Source organism: Hibiscus syriacus, unplaced genomic scaffold (genome assembly GCF_006381635.1).
Source record: "Hibiscus syriacus cultivar Baekdansim isolate YM2019G1 unplaced genomic scaffold, ASM638163v2 tig00110403_pilon, whole genome shotgun sequence".
Classification (NCBI taxonomy): Eukaryota; Viridiplantae; Streptophyta; class Magnoliopsida; order Malvales; family Malvaceae; genus Hibiscus; species Hibiscus syriacus.
The window spans coordinates 364,696-380,238 of record NW_024062723.1 but is presented as its reverse complement, the minus strand read 5'-3'; the positions used below and the strand labels follow the sequence as shown (position 1 = coordinate 380,238).

The following is a 15,543-nucleotide window of genomic DNA, read 5'->3' as shown; positions in this document are numbered from 1 at the left end:
TTTTATGGGAGGGTATATCCTTAAAAGAGATTAGATTTTTTTTTCTAAAATGAATTATGATTTTTCTAAGAAATTAAAATATAATTTTATTATTATATTCATTTATAATATAAACACATACGATGGCAAATTTATTCATGTAGTACAGTGAAAAAAGTTTTTTTTCATATAAGACTCATCATATTATTTTCTGATTTAGGGTTATGGCTATAGTGTCAAGCGGAGAACACCAAGAATATTATGTAACTTCAATTTCTTGGTGGAAGACGTCTCTTCAGCTTTCTCAAACAACATACATGGAAATGCAAAGCAAAGAAAAAAGTTGACGAAGGGGAAGACGCATTGTAGTCTATGCGTTTTCCTTAAAAAAAAAATTAAAGTCACGTGGTGTTCATGGTTTTCCTTGACACTGTAGTAATTATCCTAATTCAAGAAATAATATGGTGAGAGCCTTATAAAAGAATTTTTTTTTTCACTGTCCTACATTTGCAAATTTGCCCACTTACTTTAGTGCTTGCATCATGCAATGCCACACCCACAGGGTTGCGGCCTTGCCGGCATTCATAAACGTTTTATTCTGTACGTAAAATGAAAAATAACCCCCTAAAAAAGAAAAGAAAATCATATATGCATTTGACATTTAATGATGAAAGTGATGTTTTAAATTTGAAACGATTCAACGTGAGGAATAGGTGAAGAAGAGTATTGGCAGCAAATGGGAAGGAGAAACAGACAAATTGATCAAAAACCGCCGCCTACCCACACACGAAGCAACTGAGCTTAGAGGAAGGCTTAAATGCAGACATCAATGGTTGATGAAGACAAGTTTGTTTAGAAGTTGGCCTAAATGGCAAAGCAATTTGGTATTGTGACCTACCTATCAAGTGGGTGCCTTTGATGAGATGTGTTTGGTTTGTGACCCCAATTTAATAAAACATTATTACGATGTTTAGGGTTTAGGATGAACGATTTAGAATTTAGGGTTTAAGGTACGTGTGATTTTAATCTTAAAATTTTATCTTCAGCCTCTTAAGTGGGTGTGAGAATTTTTTTCATAAATGATTCACACGATTTAGAATAATATAGAAAGACCGTCAAGTTTAGATAATTCTTTTATTGTTTTTATTTAATAGTAAAGCATAATTGATAATATCTTTAAATATATGAGATTATATGATATTTAAGTAAAATTTATCATGTGACAGATCAAATGAGGAAATAAAAATCGGAAGAGTGGGATCCAAATTTTGAAATTAAAAGTATATGGATCAAATATTAATATATAAAGAGTATAGGGATTGAAAGCAAATTAGATAAAACATTGTAAAGCCCAACACATCAAAAGCTCAAGAAAGTAAAGCCCACTAAAAATAAATTGTCAGTTAGTAAAAAGGAAAAGCCCAGAAAACCAAAAAGGGTACAATTACAAGACATGGCTGGCCCCAATCCCCCAACTATCGTGCCATGTATATGATGTATTAATAGGTTAAAGTACACAAATGGTCATTGACTATAGGATACTATTTTATTAACTCTCTCAACTATTAAAAGTTACAAAATTTTCTTCTGCCTATACAGTGTTGCTTGTCGAGTTCCTCGACGATTAAAAGTTATAAAATTGTGACAGTTGACTATTCATTATGTTCCAAACCCGTCATTTTCTGTTAAAAAGTTGACGGTATTCTGAGCTGAACGTTAATTTACTGACTGTGATATAATAAAATTTGATCACATATCTTAAACGAATATCTTATATCAGTCATTATGTTAACTTTCAGCCTAGACAATCACCAATTTTCTAACGGAAAATGACAAGTTTGGAATATAATGAATAGTCAAGTGACCATTTGTAACTTTTAATAGTCAAAAGACTTAACAAAACAACATTTTAGAATCAAAAGATAATTTTATAACTTTTAATAGAATAATATCCTATAGTAGAGATACCATTTGTGTACTTTAGCCCAATTAATATTAGAGAAAATAACCTCAGTGACCAAAAATACCTTATAATATACGATTTTAACCAACTTTTTTTGGATTTGCCAAAATGACCAACTAAATGGCAATGCGATCGATAATTCGCAACGCGATCTCCGGTATCGCAAATCAGTTTCCAGATTCGTAACGCGAACATCGACTATCGCAATGCGATTTTCCAAATTCGTTGCGATAGTCCAAGTTCGCGTTGAGATTTATTCCAAATTCGCGTTGCGATAGTCCAAGTTCGTTGCGATAGTCGATTCCAAATTCGTTGTGATAGTCGAAGTTTGCGTTGCGATTTATTCCAAGTTCGTTGCGATAGTCGAAGTTTGCGTTGCGATTTATTCCAAGTTCGTTGCGATAGTCCAAAATCGCAACGACTGGTGGTATTGCATTTGTTTTTTAAGAATTTTCTCTAAAAAGATAGTATTCGCGCGGACGTGTCGAAGACACGTATTACCACGACCACGACCACGAGACGGACGGCGGCGACGGCGCCACCGCGCAAGAGTCCCCCTTGTTCTCTATCACTCAACAAGGAAGTGGGAAAGCCAAGCCTTAAATACCATTTCCAATAGTGTTTCCAATACTATGTGGGATTGAGCATTATCAACACTTGTTCCCAATACTATGTGGGATTGAGCCTTAAATAATGATATTATTTGTGAATTATAGTTAATGACTTTAGTATTTGTATGAAAAGTATTTGTGGTTCGTTTAGTTTTCATGCAATTCTAATTTATTTTCAATTGATTGTAATTGCACGATAACATTTTTTTTATCGCGAGTGATGCAATTTTTTTGAATGTTTTGCTTAAAATTGCAATAATCGCGATTGATTATCGATTGACTTTTAATTATGGCATATTTAATCGTATAATAATAATACAATTGGTTGTTGATTCAGTTGTTTTAAGGTGCATGATTGTTAATTGTTTCCTGAATAATCACATAGTATTGGAAACAAGTGTTGGTAATGCTCAATCCCACATAGTATTGGAAACACTATTGGGAATTGTATTTAAGGCTTGGCTTTCCCACTTTCTTGTTGAGTGATAGAGAACAAGGGGGACTATCGCGCGCCGCCGCCGCTGCCGTCCGTCTTGGGTAGGGTCGGGTCGGGTCGGGTCGTGTTCGTGGTCGTGGTAATACGTGTCTTCGACACGTCCGTGCGAATACTATCTTTTTAGAGAAAATTCTTAAGAAACAAATGCAATACTACCAGTCGTTGCGATTTTGGACTATCACAACGCGAACTTGGACTATCGCAACGAATTTGGAATAAATCGCAACGCGAAGTTCGACTATCGCAACGAACTTGGACTATCGCAACGCGAATTTGGAATAAATCGCAACGCAAACTTGGACTATCGCAACGGATTTGGAAAATCGCATTGCGATAGTCGAAGTTCGCGTTGCGAATCTGGAAACTGATTTGCGATACCGGAAATCGCGTTGCGAATTATCGTTCACATTGCGATTTAGTTGGTCATTTTGGCAAATCCAAAAAAAGTTGATTAAAATCGTATATTATAAGTCATTTTTTGTCACTGAATTTATTTTATCTTAATATTAATACAATCACACAACCCGTAATAAGTTGTGATAAATCAAGATATTCTTAATTAATTAAACAATACAATTTTTATTCCATTTTTGTATATCCTTCATGTCTATACCTCCTTCAACTTTAGATGTACATATTATTTTTCAACTAACTCGAGTTCCGATTATGATCAAATCTCTCTACTTAAAAGAAAATGAGAGCACGAATCAAGTGATTTTCATGGTAAAAGAATTGTTGTTATTTATGAGAATTCGGGTTCGAACACCATAGATGCTAAGGGTGTGAGCGTTCAATGTCGAAAAGTTAAGAGTTATTTTTAAACAGATACTATATTGTACTTATCCCAGATTAATAAAAATAATAATAACGAAGTTGCTCAATTATTGCCCTTGGTTTAATAATTTATTTAGATAAAATAAAATATCTACTTTAAAAATTTTATACTTGAATCAAACACTGATTTAATGAGTCATATTCTTTCAGTAAAACTAAATTAATTTATTGATCAATTAACTTTATTTCTATTTTTCTCTAAAATTGGAGCACAATCCTTCCCAGAAAGTTTCTTAGTTATTAATGACAGGAAGTCATCACTTAATAGCATGTTTATAGCAATAACAAAGAGATGGATAAATATTATAAAGGGTAAATTACATGAATGCATAAATATTATAAAGGGTAAATTACATGTTAAGTACCTAATTATAAGTTTTGGTATGTTTTAATACCTAAACTTAATTTTTTTTAAACTATACCTAAAATTTAGTTTTTGTTTCATTTTAATACATCGCCGTTAAAAACTTTAGTTTTTGTTTCATTTTAGTACATTTGTTCAAAATTTAACGTTAAATTTTCAAAAGATTGAAATTTTAGGTACTAAAACGGGTCAAAATTAATGGTTTAGGTACTAAACGCGTTAATTTTAACGGTGGGTATTAAAATGAAATAAAAACTAAATGTTATGTATGATTTTTAAAAAATAAAAGTTTATGTACTGAAATGGATTAAAACTAATAGTTTAGGTATTAAATGCGTAATTTACCCTAGAATAAAAACAATGGTCGGCCCAAATCTAAGCCCATTTGAAAGAGATCGACACTAGAAATTTAAAATCGGAGGTGAGTCGGACTCGGATACAGCGATTGGATGTGTATGTATTCTCTTTTTGTACGTTCAATTCGACATTCCACGCCTCTCTGTTCCCTACAAAACCATCAAACACAAACCAAACCTCTAATCAGCCTCTCTCCCTCTTTCTCAGGCTATTGAAAATCGATGGCACCCAAACGTTCAAACCTCACTGAAGTCCCACCGGCCGCTTCTTCATCTGAAGATGACGAGGAGACTTCCTCCGAAGGATCTTCTGGGGAAGAAGAAGAGGATGAGCCCCAAACCCACTCTAACCCATTGATCCAGAAGAGCCCGCCCCCTAAAAAGCTCGAACCCCTCACGCCCGTCTTGGGAAACGAAGAATCCGAGGAGTCCGGGTCGGAATCAGAATATGAATCCGAATCCGATATGGCTATGCCGATTGCCAAGCCTCTTGACTCGAAGCCCATGGACGACATGAATGCGAAGAAACCCAGATCCTACAAACCCTTGGCTTCTTCCTCGTCGAAACGTCCCGCTGAGATTGAGCAAGATGCCAAGGAAGCGAAACGGCCCAAGAAGAAAGCCGGGGAAGAAGGGAATACCACGGCTACTGCCGTGGAGGAGGTGAAAAAGACTGGTGAAGATGCTAAGAAGCAGCTTTTCCAGCGGTTGTTCAGTGAAGACGATGAGATTGCCTTGTTGAAAGGTATGTTGGATTATTCTGCTAAAAAAGGGGCTGACCCTTGCGCTGATATGAATGCGTTTTATGATATTGTTAAGAAATCAATTCATACTGATGTTACGAAAGCACAATTGATGGATAAGATTAGAAGATTAAAGAAAAAGTTTGAAAACAATGCCGGGAAGGGTAAAAAGGGTGAGGATCGAACTTTCTCTAAAGCCCATGAGCAGAATGCTTTCGAGCTATCAAAAAAGATATGGGGCAAAGAAGGGATTAGTGGGAAAGTTGAGTCTTTTGCTAAGTCCAATGGGAAAGCCAAGGCAAATAACAAGGCAGTGGTTGCATTGAAAGCAGAGTTGTATTCTTCACCTGATAAAAAAGTAGATGTTGGGCTGCCAATGGAGATTGATAAGAAGGTGACTAAGGGTTCGGGCAGTAGTTTGTTTGATAAGAGGTTTGGTGTGTCTAGCTTGGAAGAGGAAGTTCTAAAGAATAGTTTGGATATGGTTGACTGCGAAAAGAAGGCGGCTTTGGAAGCGAAATGGAGGAAATTGCAAATTGCCGAATTGGAGCTTTTCATCGAGCGAAGTGAATTGCTCAAGGAGCATGCCAGGTTGATGCTTGAATTTTACAAGTCTGAAGACAAATAAAGTGCTAGTAAAATAAGTAATGATATTTTTATGTGCATTTTAAAGAATGATAACTTATTGTGCTTATTAGATAAGCTGGCTTTAAGTAGCCAATCATGGTTATTTTGTAGCCCGCATTGTTGGTAACTTGGGATAATGTTTATTTTTTGCATAGAGAGTTACTTATGAAGCCGTTTCAATGTTTTTCGGTTGCATACTTGCGTAATAGCACACAGGTAAGCATATTTTGTTATGTTTGGAATTGCTTAATCTTTTTAAATTTTATTTGCTTTGATGTGAATTTGTTTCATGATTTTTCTTTTATTCATACTTCCTGGTTTTATTAAAAAAACAATGCCGCTAATGTAGTGCGTTTCAGGATGGTGGCTTCTGATCCTTTCATGACCATGTCATGTTTTCTTTTTGATCCTTAGTTCACCAGCTTTGCTTCGATTAAACCATTGCACTATGGATGTATCATGCCATGCTCTTGTAGCTACGGTTCTGTCGACCTTACGATTCAGGTTTGCATGAACAATGGTTGTTTGTAAATAACATGGGGTAGTCTAGTTTTCTAATTCCTGCCAGGAACCTTGGTAACAGTTTATCTAGCTAATTACAGATTTGGTTTCTATATATGAATGTGTCTGATGGTTGCTGCATTTGCTCTGGTTTTGATTTTATTCCGTCATAGTTTATTCTTGTATCTGTTTTGTCATATGCTCTGGCATTAGCCTAAAAACTAATGCTACCAAAGATGCAATCTGAAACCTGGAAGTTTTCAGCATTTTGGCATTAGTAAATCCTGTTATTTGAAATGTCTGGTTGTCTCCTTGTTATACTTCATGAACATCATATTTCAAGTTGAGGCTCTTGTATGTTATATTTAGATTTCTTTCCCTGTGGCTTTGTATGGTTTTACTCTGTTGGAATTCAAATAATAGGGAAATGAGGTCAGGGAAGCTAGCTCTTTTATGGGAATGGTGGTTTTGCTTTTATGTTCATGTATATCAACCTAGTTACTGGAGATTGTTGTCAGCGGCAAGTTTGTAAGGTGTTGTCCTGCATTATTGTTTCGAGTTCGATCTTATTGTGTTTCGACAAGGCATAGTGAAGTTTTAACCTCCATTCGTCATTTACAATTTATGTTGTTTTTGTTCAAGGTGTTTTATATTCACATAAATTGCGAATCTGTTGAAAATTCTTGTTATATAGATTTCCATCTGTGTTTTCATGGTGTGAACATGATGCATATAATGAGACTTAAAAGAAGCCGAAAGAATACAGCAAAGCAGGAAACAGTGGCATATGTCATTTTGTAAGTTTTAGTCAACGGTTATCAGTTTTTAAAATGAGCAACTGTATTAATCGTCGACTCATAAATGAAATGTCTAAGACAACTTTAATATATTGTTAAGGAAAGATTTTATCGGAAATGTTAATGTTTTTTTAACATTTTTAATAAAATGTTATTTAAAATATTATTGTTTTCTACCGGAAATGTTAATACTGGACACTACTTAAAATGTTACTTTTTCTATTAGGAATTAGGTAGTAAAATTAACATTTTTAATAAAAAAAATAATGTTTTAGGTAACGTTTAATCAAAAATATTAAAAAAATATTAATATTTTTGGTAAAGAGTTTTTCCTCATATATTAAAGTTGTCGTACATCCGCCCCTCATACATATCTATATGTATTTGTTAATATATTTATAATGTATCATACCCAGTCCAAGTGCCTTGTAAAGTGAATTGATTGAGATAACCGACTAAAGTGGTCCAATAATATCGGATACTGCATTATGATCAAACGATTTCCAATTATTTTTTACGATAAAAAAAATATAGGGTGCAGAATATAAATGGTCCTTGTCTATAAGATATTATTTTATTAAGTCTATCGGTTATTAAAAGTTATAAATTGATCTTTTGATTATAGAGTGTTGTTTTGTTGAGCCCATCGATTATTAAAAGTTACAAAATAGTCATCTGACTATTTATTATGTTTCAAACTCGTCATTTTTTATTAAAAGATTGATGATATTCCGAGTTAAACGTTAATATGTTGAATGTGATGATAAAATCTTATCCTCAAATCTCACACGATTATCATACATCATGTTAACGTCAATCTTAGACAATTATCAAATTTTTAATGAAAAAATACAAGTTTGAAACATAAATAGTCAGGTGATTATTTTATAAATTTTAATAGTTGAGGGACTTAACAAAATAATATTCTATAGCTGGATGATAAGTACAAAATAACATCTGTTCAAATATTTCTATCAACCTTTCGACATTGAAGGTTCACACCCTTGACATCTATGGTACTCGAATATAAATTCTCAAATAACAATAATTCTTTTACAGAGTCCCCTTTACACGTGCAAAAGAATTTATATTTAAATGAAGAGAAAAAGTAAAAGATCTCAATTCTTTATTGCCGGTAACAACTCAATCTCACTTGAGTTTACCCAACTCAACATTAATCTCATCATCTGCAGTCAAGAATTTTTCCAGGAAAATTAAAGACGGAAAACATTGTAAACAAGGCAAAAACAAACACAATATTGCTTGGAAAAAACACAGCAAAATTCGTTGCTTCACCTAATCTTACTTACTCATGCCATTAAATTCAGCCATTATTCAATTCCCTCGAACAACCATTTTCAAAAAACAAGTTGTTTGATTTAAATTTGTCTTCGCCATTTGCATGAGGAGCAAAAACACCGAGCTTTCAAGTGGCCTCGAAAGACAAAGTGTCTCTTTGCCACACATTGGTGACGAACGTGTCCGTCGTCCTTCAACGACTTCATCGTCACCGATATCGTTCTCTTCTTCAGGTATGGTGGCCAACATTTTCGTCAACGGACGCTTAGAAACGGAGACGAACCGTGGCGGAACGGCTTCGTTCGTGAACCGTTCGAGGTTCCGGGACTTTCCCATTGTTGTTTCTTCCATCGGACAGGTGAAAACACCAAGAAGTTAATGGATTGAAGATCGACGGAAGTGGGGGAGGAAGGTAGGGGAAATAAGCACGTAGAGGAAGGCTCGTATAGGGTCGTAAAATGGGAAGAAAAGGATAAGAGAAAAGAGAAATTGATTCATGGACTCCACAAGCACTAGAGGCATTGGATTTATATAGGAAGAATTGGAGGATAAAGTCGGTTTGCATGTGCATTACAGCATATGCCTTTTCCCATTGATGTGAATTTTCAATTTAAACTAAGAAGTTACCGTACTTTCTTATAAATTTTGTAAATGTTTTTTTTTTCATTAATAATAGTATATGAGTTTTGGTAATGATATATCCAAGTGGTCGGAATTACCTCGTGCATCCAAGCAATGCCTTTACACGACATGTCCATTGTCAATCTAATATTGACGATTGAGCCATTAATTGCAGAAGATATTGCAGAATGTTTTGGCCATAGGGAAGGGACCATACTTCCTTCGAGACAAGGGCTTGTGTCACCCAACAACGCCATGAGATTTCCACGGTTTTAAAGTTTGGTTTAGTTAATTTTTACGATTATTCTTACTAGATAATAAGTCTGTCAACTTACGAATAGTCATCATGATTCTACGCTTGATATCGACACTAAACATCACTGTAAAATTTATCGACCAAGACTAAGAGAAATATTTGAAACAACTTTCTTCATTCATCCATATTCTACCTCCTTATGAAGATAGAGAGCTTAAACACTGAACAATTGTCGTTCAACCATCAACCACAATTCTCCACTCAAACTAGAAAGGACGAACTATCAACAACCGACATAATCAAATATGATAAGTAGTATATGAATTTATTAATTCAAATATGATAAGAGTTTCGTTAATACATAGAAATCAAGTGCAAGGGGCATGTACTGTCATGTACAGGAATGAACTTTATTGCAAGAGATGACTGCAAGGACCGAACGGTTTTGAGTCTGGGCAATTTGGCTACGATCCAAAGGTTCGATGACCGGTGAGCAGTGGATCCGAAATACTGTGGTTGAAAACTGTGACTGCATCAACACGTCATCTGGGAGGGGACCCAAGCCAGTTGTGGGTGTCCAAGTCTTGGAACTCCTCCATCTAAACGTTGTTTTCGTACTCTATTTTTGGTTATTTAAAGTTGTTTTCACCATTGCCGCCCTTTGAATGCACAGCACGGACCTTACTTTCCATGCATGTTGCAGTAAATCATACGTTGACCAAATTTGATGCAAAATTTGTTACTATTATTTAAACCATTGGTTGGCTGCAAACGTAGCTCATTCATCTCACGCTTTGCACGCTCTATCGTGTTGTCCAATTCGATTATGATAACTACAGCATTAATGATGCTTCATCTTTGGCAAGAGTTGTACGGTGTATACGTTAAAATCAATTATTATGTTAGTATTCTCTTCAAAGACTCTCAATCATGTAACAATGAACTTTCATACCCCTGCATACGTGGTGCTCGAACTCAAAACCTCAAGAGATAACAACAAATCTTTACTGAGATCGCTTGATAGAATCTATTAAACCTAATCTCAAAATTTAGTAGACTTGGTCAGAGAACGTACGTAGAATTTTATGTTAGAGGAGAAGAATTTGAACTTCTAAAATTTCAAGAGGGTGAACTTGAACTTATAAAATTTCAAGGGTAAAAACAAATTTTCAATATAAAACACATAGAAAAAATCTAAAACATAAGGTAGTTTAAAATTTTCAGGGGACCGACCGCCCCCACCCGCCCCTCGGTCCATCTGTGGCCTTGGTATAATCTATGAAACATAAGCCCAAAATATTAATTAAATAATTATAGAATCTATTTCATGCTTTTGGGAGGCTTAGCAGATTCTCTATGAAATGTAAGACCAAAATTGAGTGCGACGGAGGAAGCCCAATATTATGGCTCACAGTTGTCCTGTACTGGGCCTTCAACTTGCTCTAATTAGTTAAAAAAGGGTTTAAAAAGTAAAAATAGATAAAAAAAATATAATTAAAGAATAATTGATTGTCTTTCAGTTTAATTAATATTAATAATATTATTAATAATTTTGAACGTATGTAATATGCAACACATCATATGACCTTTAAATTTAAGGTTCTCGTACTTTTAAAAAATACCCGTTAATTAAAAAACAATTATTTTTCACATGCATGAAAGAAAAATTAATTTTATATGTTTGAAGATTTTTATTTTCTAAGAAACCGATAAATTTTGATATTTCAAAAAAAAAATTCTTATTATAAAATATTTTAGAGACTATTTTAAAAAATAGCACGAGTTTTCTTATCTTTCAGAATGGACCTTATTCAAATATATTGATATCGTATTTTTTATTGAAATATTAATATCGTACTTAACATAAAATTGTTAATTTAATACTTTATGTCATGCGCACGATTTAAGCGATACCGGTGATAAAGAAATTGGTGTTATTCATTGAGGTCTCGGATTTAAGCAACATAAATATCAGGGTGTGAGCATTTAATGTTAAATGGTTGAGAGTTATCTTTGAATAAATACTATCTTATACTTACCCTGGATTGATAAAAAAAATGTTTTTATGTCATGGAGTCGAGTATTGTAAAATTTTATTATAAGATTATTTTTTAATTTAGTATCCTATTTAAAATATTAAAATTAAAACTTTAATATTGTTTAAAAAATCTAACATAAAAATTCAATAAATCAATTGATATTTTTTTAGAATTTTTTAATATACATTATATACATAACTCAATTGGAAACTGAACAACCACGTCTTTCAATTATTAATTTAATTTTCATATCGGTATTTTTAGGGTTGAAATCAAGATTTATTTCTATCTAGTGTTATTGAATATTAGGTAAACTACGCATTCAGTATATAAACTATCAGTTTGGTTTTATTTTAATATCTAAACTTTTATTTTTTTAAAAATCATACCTAATGTTTAGTTTTTATTTCTGTTTAATACTCATTGTTTAAAATTTAACGTGTTTAGTAGTTATTTCAATTTTGATCTGTTTAATACCTAAACTTTTAATTTTTTTTCAAAATTTAATGTTAAATTTTAAATATGAGTATTAAAATGAAATAAAAACTAAATTTTAGATATAATTTAAAAAAAATTAGATAATAAAACAGATTAAAATTAATAGTTTAGATACTAAAAGCATAATTTATCATTTAAATTTTATCAGTTAACAAAATATTATTTTTGTCAAGACTTGATAGGCTACTAAAATGCGTGTGGGAGACACCATTTGATTTTATCTTCCACAATCCAATAAGTGGCCCTCCTCTTCCAATTCAAGATAACCCCCTTTTGTTTTACACAAATCAAAATCCCCCCTTTTTTCTTCCTCTATTTTTCTCATCTTCTCAAAGTTCCAATCTTTCATCCCAAAGTTTAAATCTTTCATCAATGGCTTCCCTTCAGCAAACTTCAATCGCCATTCAATCGAAGCTCCTCCCTTCTTCCCAGCTCACCAGAGCTCTTCCTTCCCTCAACCTCTCCTTCTCAGCCACTTTCCCTTCCCTCAGACTCACCGCCTCTCGCCCGCTCAACGGCGGTGCCAGAATGTCGGCCACAGCGGCTTCCAGCTACGCTACTGCTTTAGCCGACGCAGCCAAGTCAAACAACAGCCTCGACACCACCTCCTCCGACGTCGAAAAAGTCGAGAAAGTATTCTCCGACACTCAAGTCCTCGACTTTTTCGTTAACCCCACCGTGGACGTCCTCAAGAAACGTCAGGTCCTGGACGAAATCGTTAAATCATCGGAGCTTCAGCCTTACACGGCCAACTTCTTGAACATCCTGGTTGACGCCAAGAGGATTGACCTTATCAAAGAAATTGCCAAGGAGTTCGAGATGGTTTACAATAAGCTGACGGATACTGAATTGGCCGTGGTGAGTTCGGTTGTGCCATTGGAGTCTCAGCATTTGGCTCAGATTGCTAAGCAGGTGCAGAAGCTGACTGGTGCTAAGAATGTCAGGATTAAAACTAAGATTGACCCAAGCTTGGTTGCTGGGTTTACTATCAGGTATGGGAGTTCAGGGTCGAAATTGATTGATATGAGTGTTAAGAAGCAATTGGAGGAGATTGCTGCTCAGCTTGAAGTGGCTGATATTCAACTTGCCGTATGAGTTTTTTTTTGTTACTATTGTAATTGAAATCGATACTCTTAATGTTAAATGCATGAAATTTGTCTAAGCTTCTTCAGATTGTTTGATTTAAGGAAACTGACAGTGGGGTTAAAAGTGAAAGCTGATATTTTTAGGCAAAATTCTGAGATCAATTTCAAGAATCTGAGCCTAATTCTCATATGAAGTATGTATGTGTTGAAATAAGATGGAGATTGTATATCAGTTCATAAATTTGAGTCCTTGAAACATGAGTATCAATTCATTTAAAAGAGTGTGATGTACCGTTCTTTCAAGAAAAATAGTGTGTTGTACCGAGCAAATTAATAAGAACAATGCCACCAAATGTGAGATTCCACCCATTGATTTGTCCAGGCTTGATGGTCCTTGCCATGATGAAGTGGTGAAACAAATTGTTAGAGCTGCTGAGACTCTTTGGGTTCTTCCAAGTTATCAACCATGGTGTTCCTATAGAATTACTCGACTCCCTTAAGCAGACGGCACATAACTTCTTCGGCTTGCCTGCAGAAAGGAAGGTTGTGTGTCGTAAAGAAGTGAGTCCATCCCCATTGGTGAAGTATGGGACGAGTTTTGTACCTGAGAAGGAGAAAGCTTTGGAATGGAAAGACTACATTAGCATGGCTTACACCAATGATGCTGAAGCTCTGCAACAATGGCCTGTAGAGTGCAGGTACTGAAATATATCTATGAACTGTATTTTCACTTCTTTCTTCCTTGACATTTGAAACCTAATTAATAGAAAGCTTTGAAGACCTCACATGACATGGTGAGGAAATTGCTCGAAGCTTTGATGGGAAATCTGGGAGTAGAACTAGACGACTCGAAGATGGATGCATTCATAGGAAAGAAGATGGTTAACATGAACTTCTATCCAACATGTCCCAACCCTGAACTCACAGTCGGTGTGGGACGTCATTCCGATATGAGTACTCTTACAATCTTATTACAAGATGGGATCGGTGGTTTGTATGTCAGAGTTCCTGAAGACGTTGACATGGAAAAGAAGGGAGAGTGGATAGAGATTCCCCCTATTCCCGGTGCCATTGTCATCAACGTTGGAACAAAAGTGCAGAGCATAGAGTGCGAACTACACGCACAAAATCTCGAGTGTCAACAACAATATTCGTAAGCCCACAACCCACACAAAGAATTGCTACTTTATTCTTTCACCTATTCATTTTTGGACAAGAGAAATGCTCCTGTCCTGTCGCAATATATTAAAAGATGCTTTACTGTCTTTCTATAGTTTATATATATATATAACGTTGTAATGTAATTGTGATTCACAATTTTATTGTATCAATATATTTCAATTCAACCCCTCATAATTTTAAATATATAATATTTGTTAATTATTTCAAAATATTAAAGAATTTACGAGTTTTGCAAAACCATAATCGAATTGTTGAATTCAATTAATTGGGTCAATATTATGCTAAAAAAAAACATAATATCATGTATACCTTTTTTTTTTTTACTTTTTTGGTAATATTTTCAAGTTTTTCTTTCAAAAATTTGAAAAATTCATTTAGTGTGTGTTATATGAAATAAAGAATATCATGTAAATATGATGTATAAATGAATTATTGTGTAAATTATTATGTTAATATCGTTAAAAAATATTTTATTATTAAAAGTAATAAATAATCAAATTAACTTAAAAAATTAAGGTTAAAGTAAAAATATAAATATTACAACTAAATTAATAATTATATTAATATATAGTATTTATTTTTTACAATAAAAAATACATAAAAAGATATAGTATTTATTTATGTACACGGGGGACGGGTGAATCTAGTAAATATATTATCAAAATCGGACATCTTAAATCGTCCTAATAAAATAAAGGAGAAATAAATAATTGTTAAAAGAATCAAACGATTTTAATAATTGAAATGATAATTATTATTTTTAGAGATTTTAAATTTGATTTTGATGTTTATGGAGATATTTAATTATTTTTATACTAATAAAAAGAAGAAAAAAACATAAACAAATGGTGATTATTTTGGCAGCCATGTTGTACTTTGAATTGACAAATCTTAGACTTTGACCTTGAATGGTTACGACTGACTTTCGATTTTTGTCAGTCCACGTGAAGGGAAAAAACAAAATTTGGATTTTCGAAGTTCATGCATTTGAATATTGACCTGTTCTCAATATTAATTTATATTAATTCAAGTGCTATTAAGCTTTGCATCTGTTTTGGAAAGAGGTTATTTGACATAATTGATATTAATTTTCTCTAATATTGTTTTTATATCGTTTGATCAATATTTTTTGAAATAGTATTTTTTCTGTTGATCTGATAAAAGATACATCTGTGGGGACGCGTTTTATCTGGGTTTTAAATGAGTCGGATGTTACGTGGGTAAGGCGCATCTCTGGGGATGCGTTTTACGAAACGTGTAAAAAATTAAGTGTTAATTTTGTAAATAATATT

General features: G+C 33.7%; 3 protein-coding genes and 1 pseudogene across 3 annotated transcripts; all 4 read left to right on the top strand.

Moving 5' to 3' along the window:
• Positions 1-4,747: 4,747 nt before the first annotated feature.
• On the top strand, positions 4,748-6,254 carry LOC120123771 (probable transcription factor At1g11510). Its single transcript, XM_039142598.1, has 2 exons — positions 4,748-6,076; positions 6,135-6,254. The coding sequence occupies exon 1, from the start codon at positions 4,826-4,828 to the stop codon at positions 5,972-5,974; it is 1,149 nt and encodes a 382-aa protein (XP_038998529.1). The 5' UTR covers positions 4,748-4,825; the 3' UTR covers positions 5,975-6,076; positions 6,135-6,254.
• A 5,952-nt stretch (positions 6,255-12,206) lies between these two features.
• Positions 12,207-13,153, top strand: LOC120123827 (ATP synthase subunit delta, chloroplastic-like). Its single transcript, XM_039142649.1, has one exon. The coding sequence runs from the start codon at positions 12,357-12,359 to the stop codon at positions 13,077-13,079; it is 723 nt and encodes a 240-aa protein (XP_038998580.1). The 5' UTR covers positions 12,207-12,356; the 3' UTR covers positions 13,080-13,153.
• Positions 13,154-13,356: 203 nt separating this feature from the next.
• LOC120123891 lies at positions 13,357-13,929 on the top strand (annotated as a pseudogene).
• Positions 13,847-14,245, top strand: LOC120123826 (scopoletin 8-hydroxylase-like). The gene has a single exon (XM_039142648.1). It carries the CDS (start codon positions 13,861-13,863, stop codon positions 14,224-14,226), a length of 366 nt encoding a protein of 121 aa, XP_038998579.1. The 5' UTR covers positions 13,847-13,860; the 3' UTR covers positions 14,227-14,245.
• Positions 14,246-15,543: the final 1,298 nt, after the last annotated feature.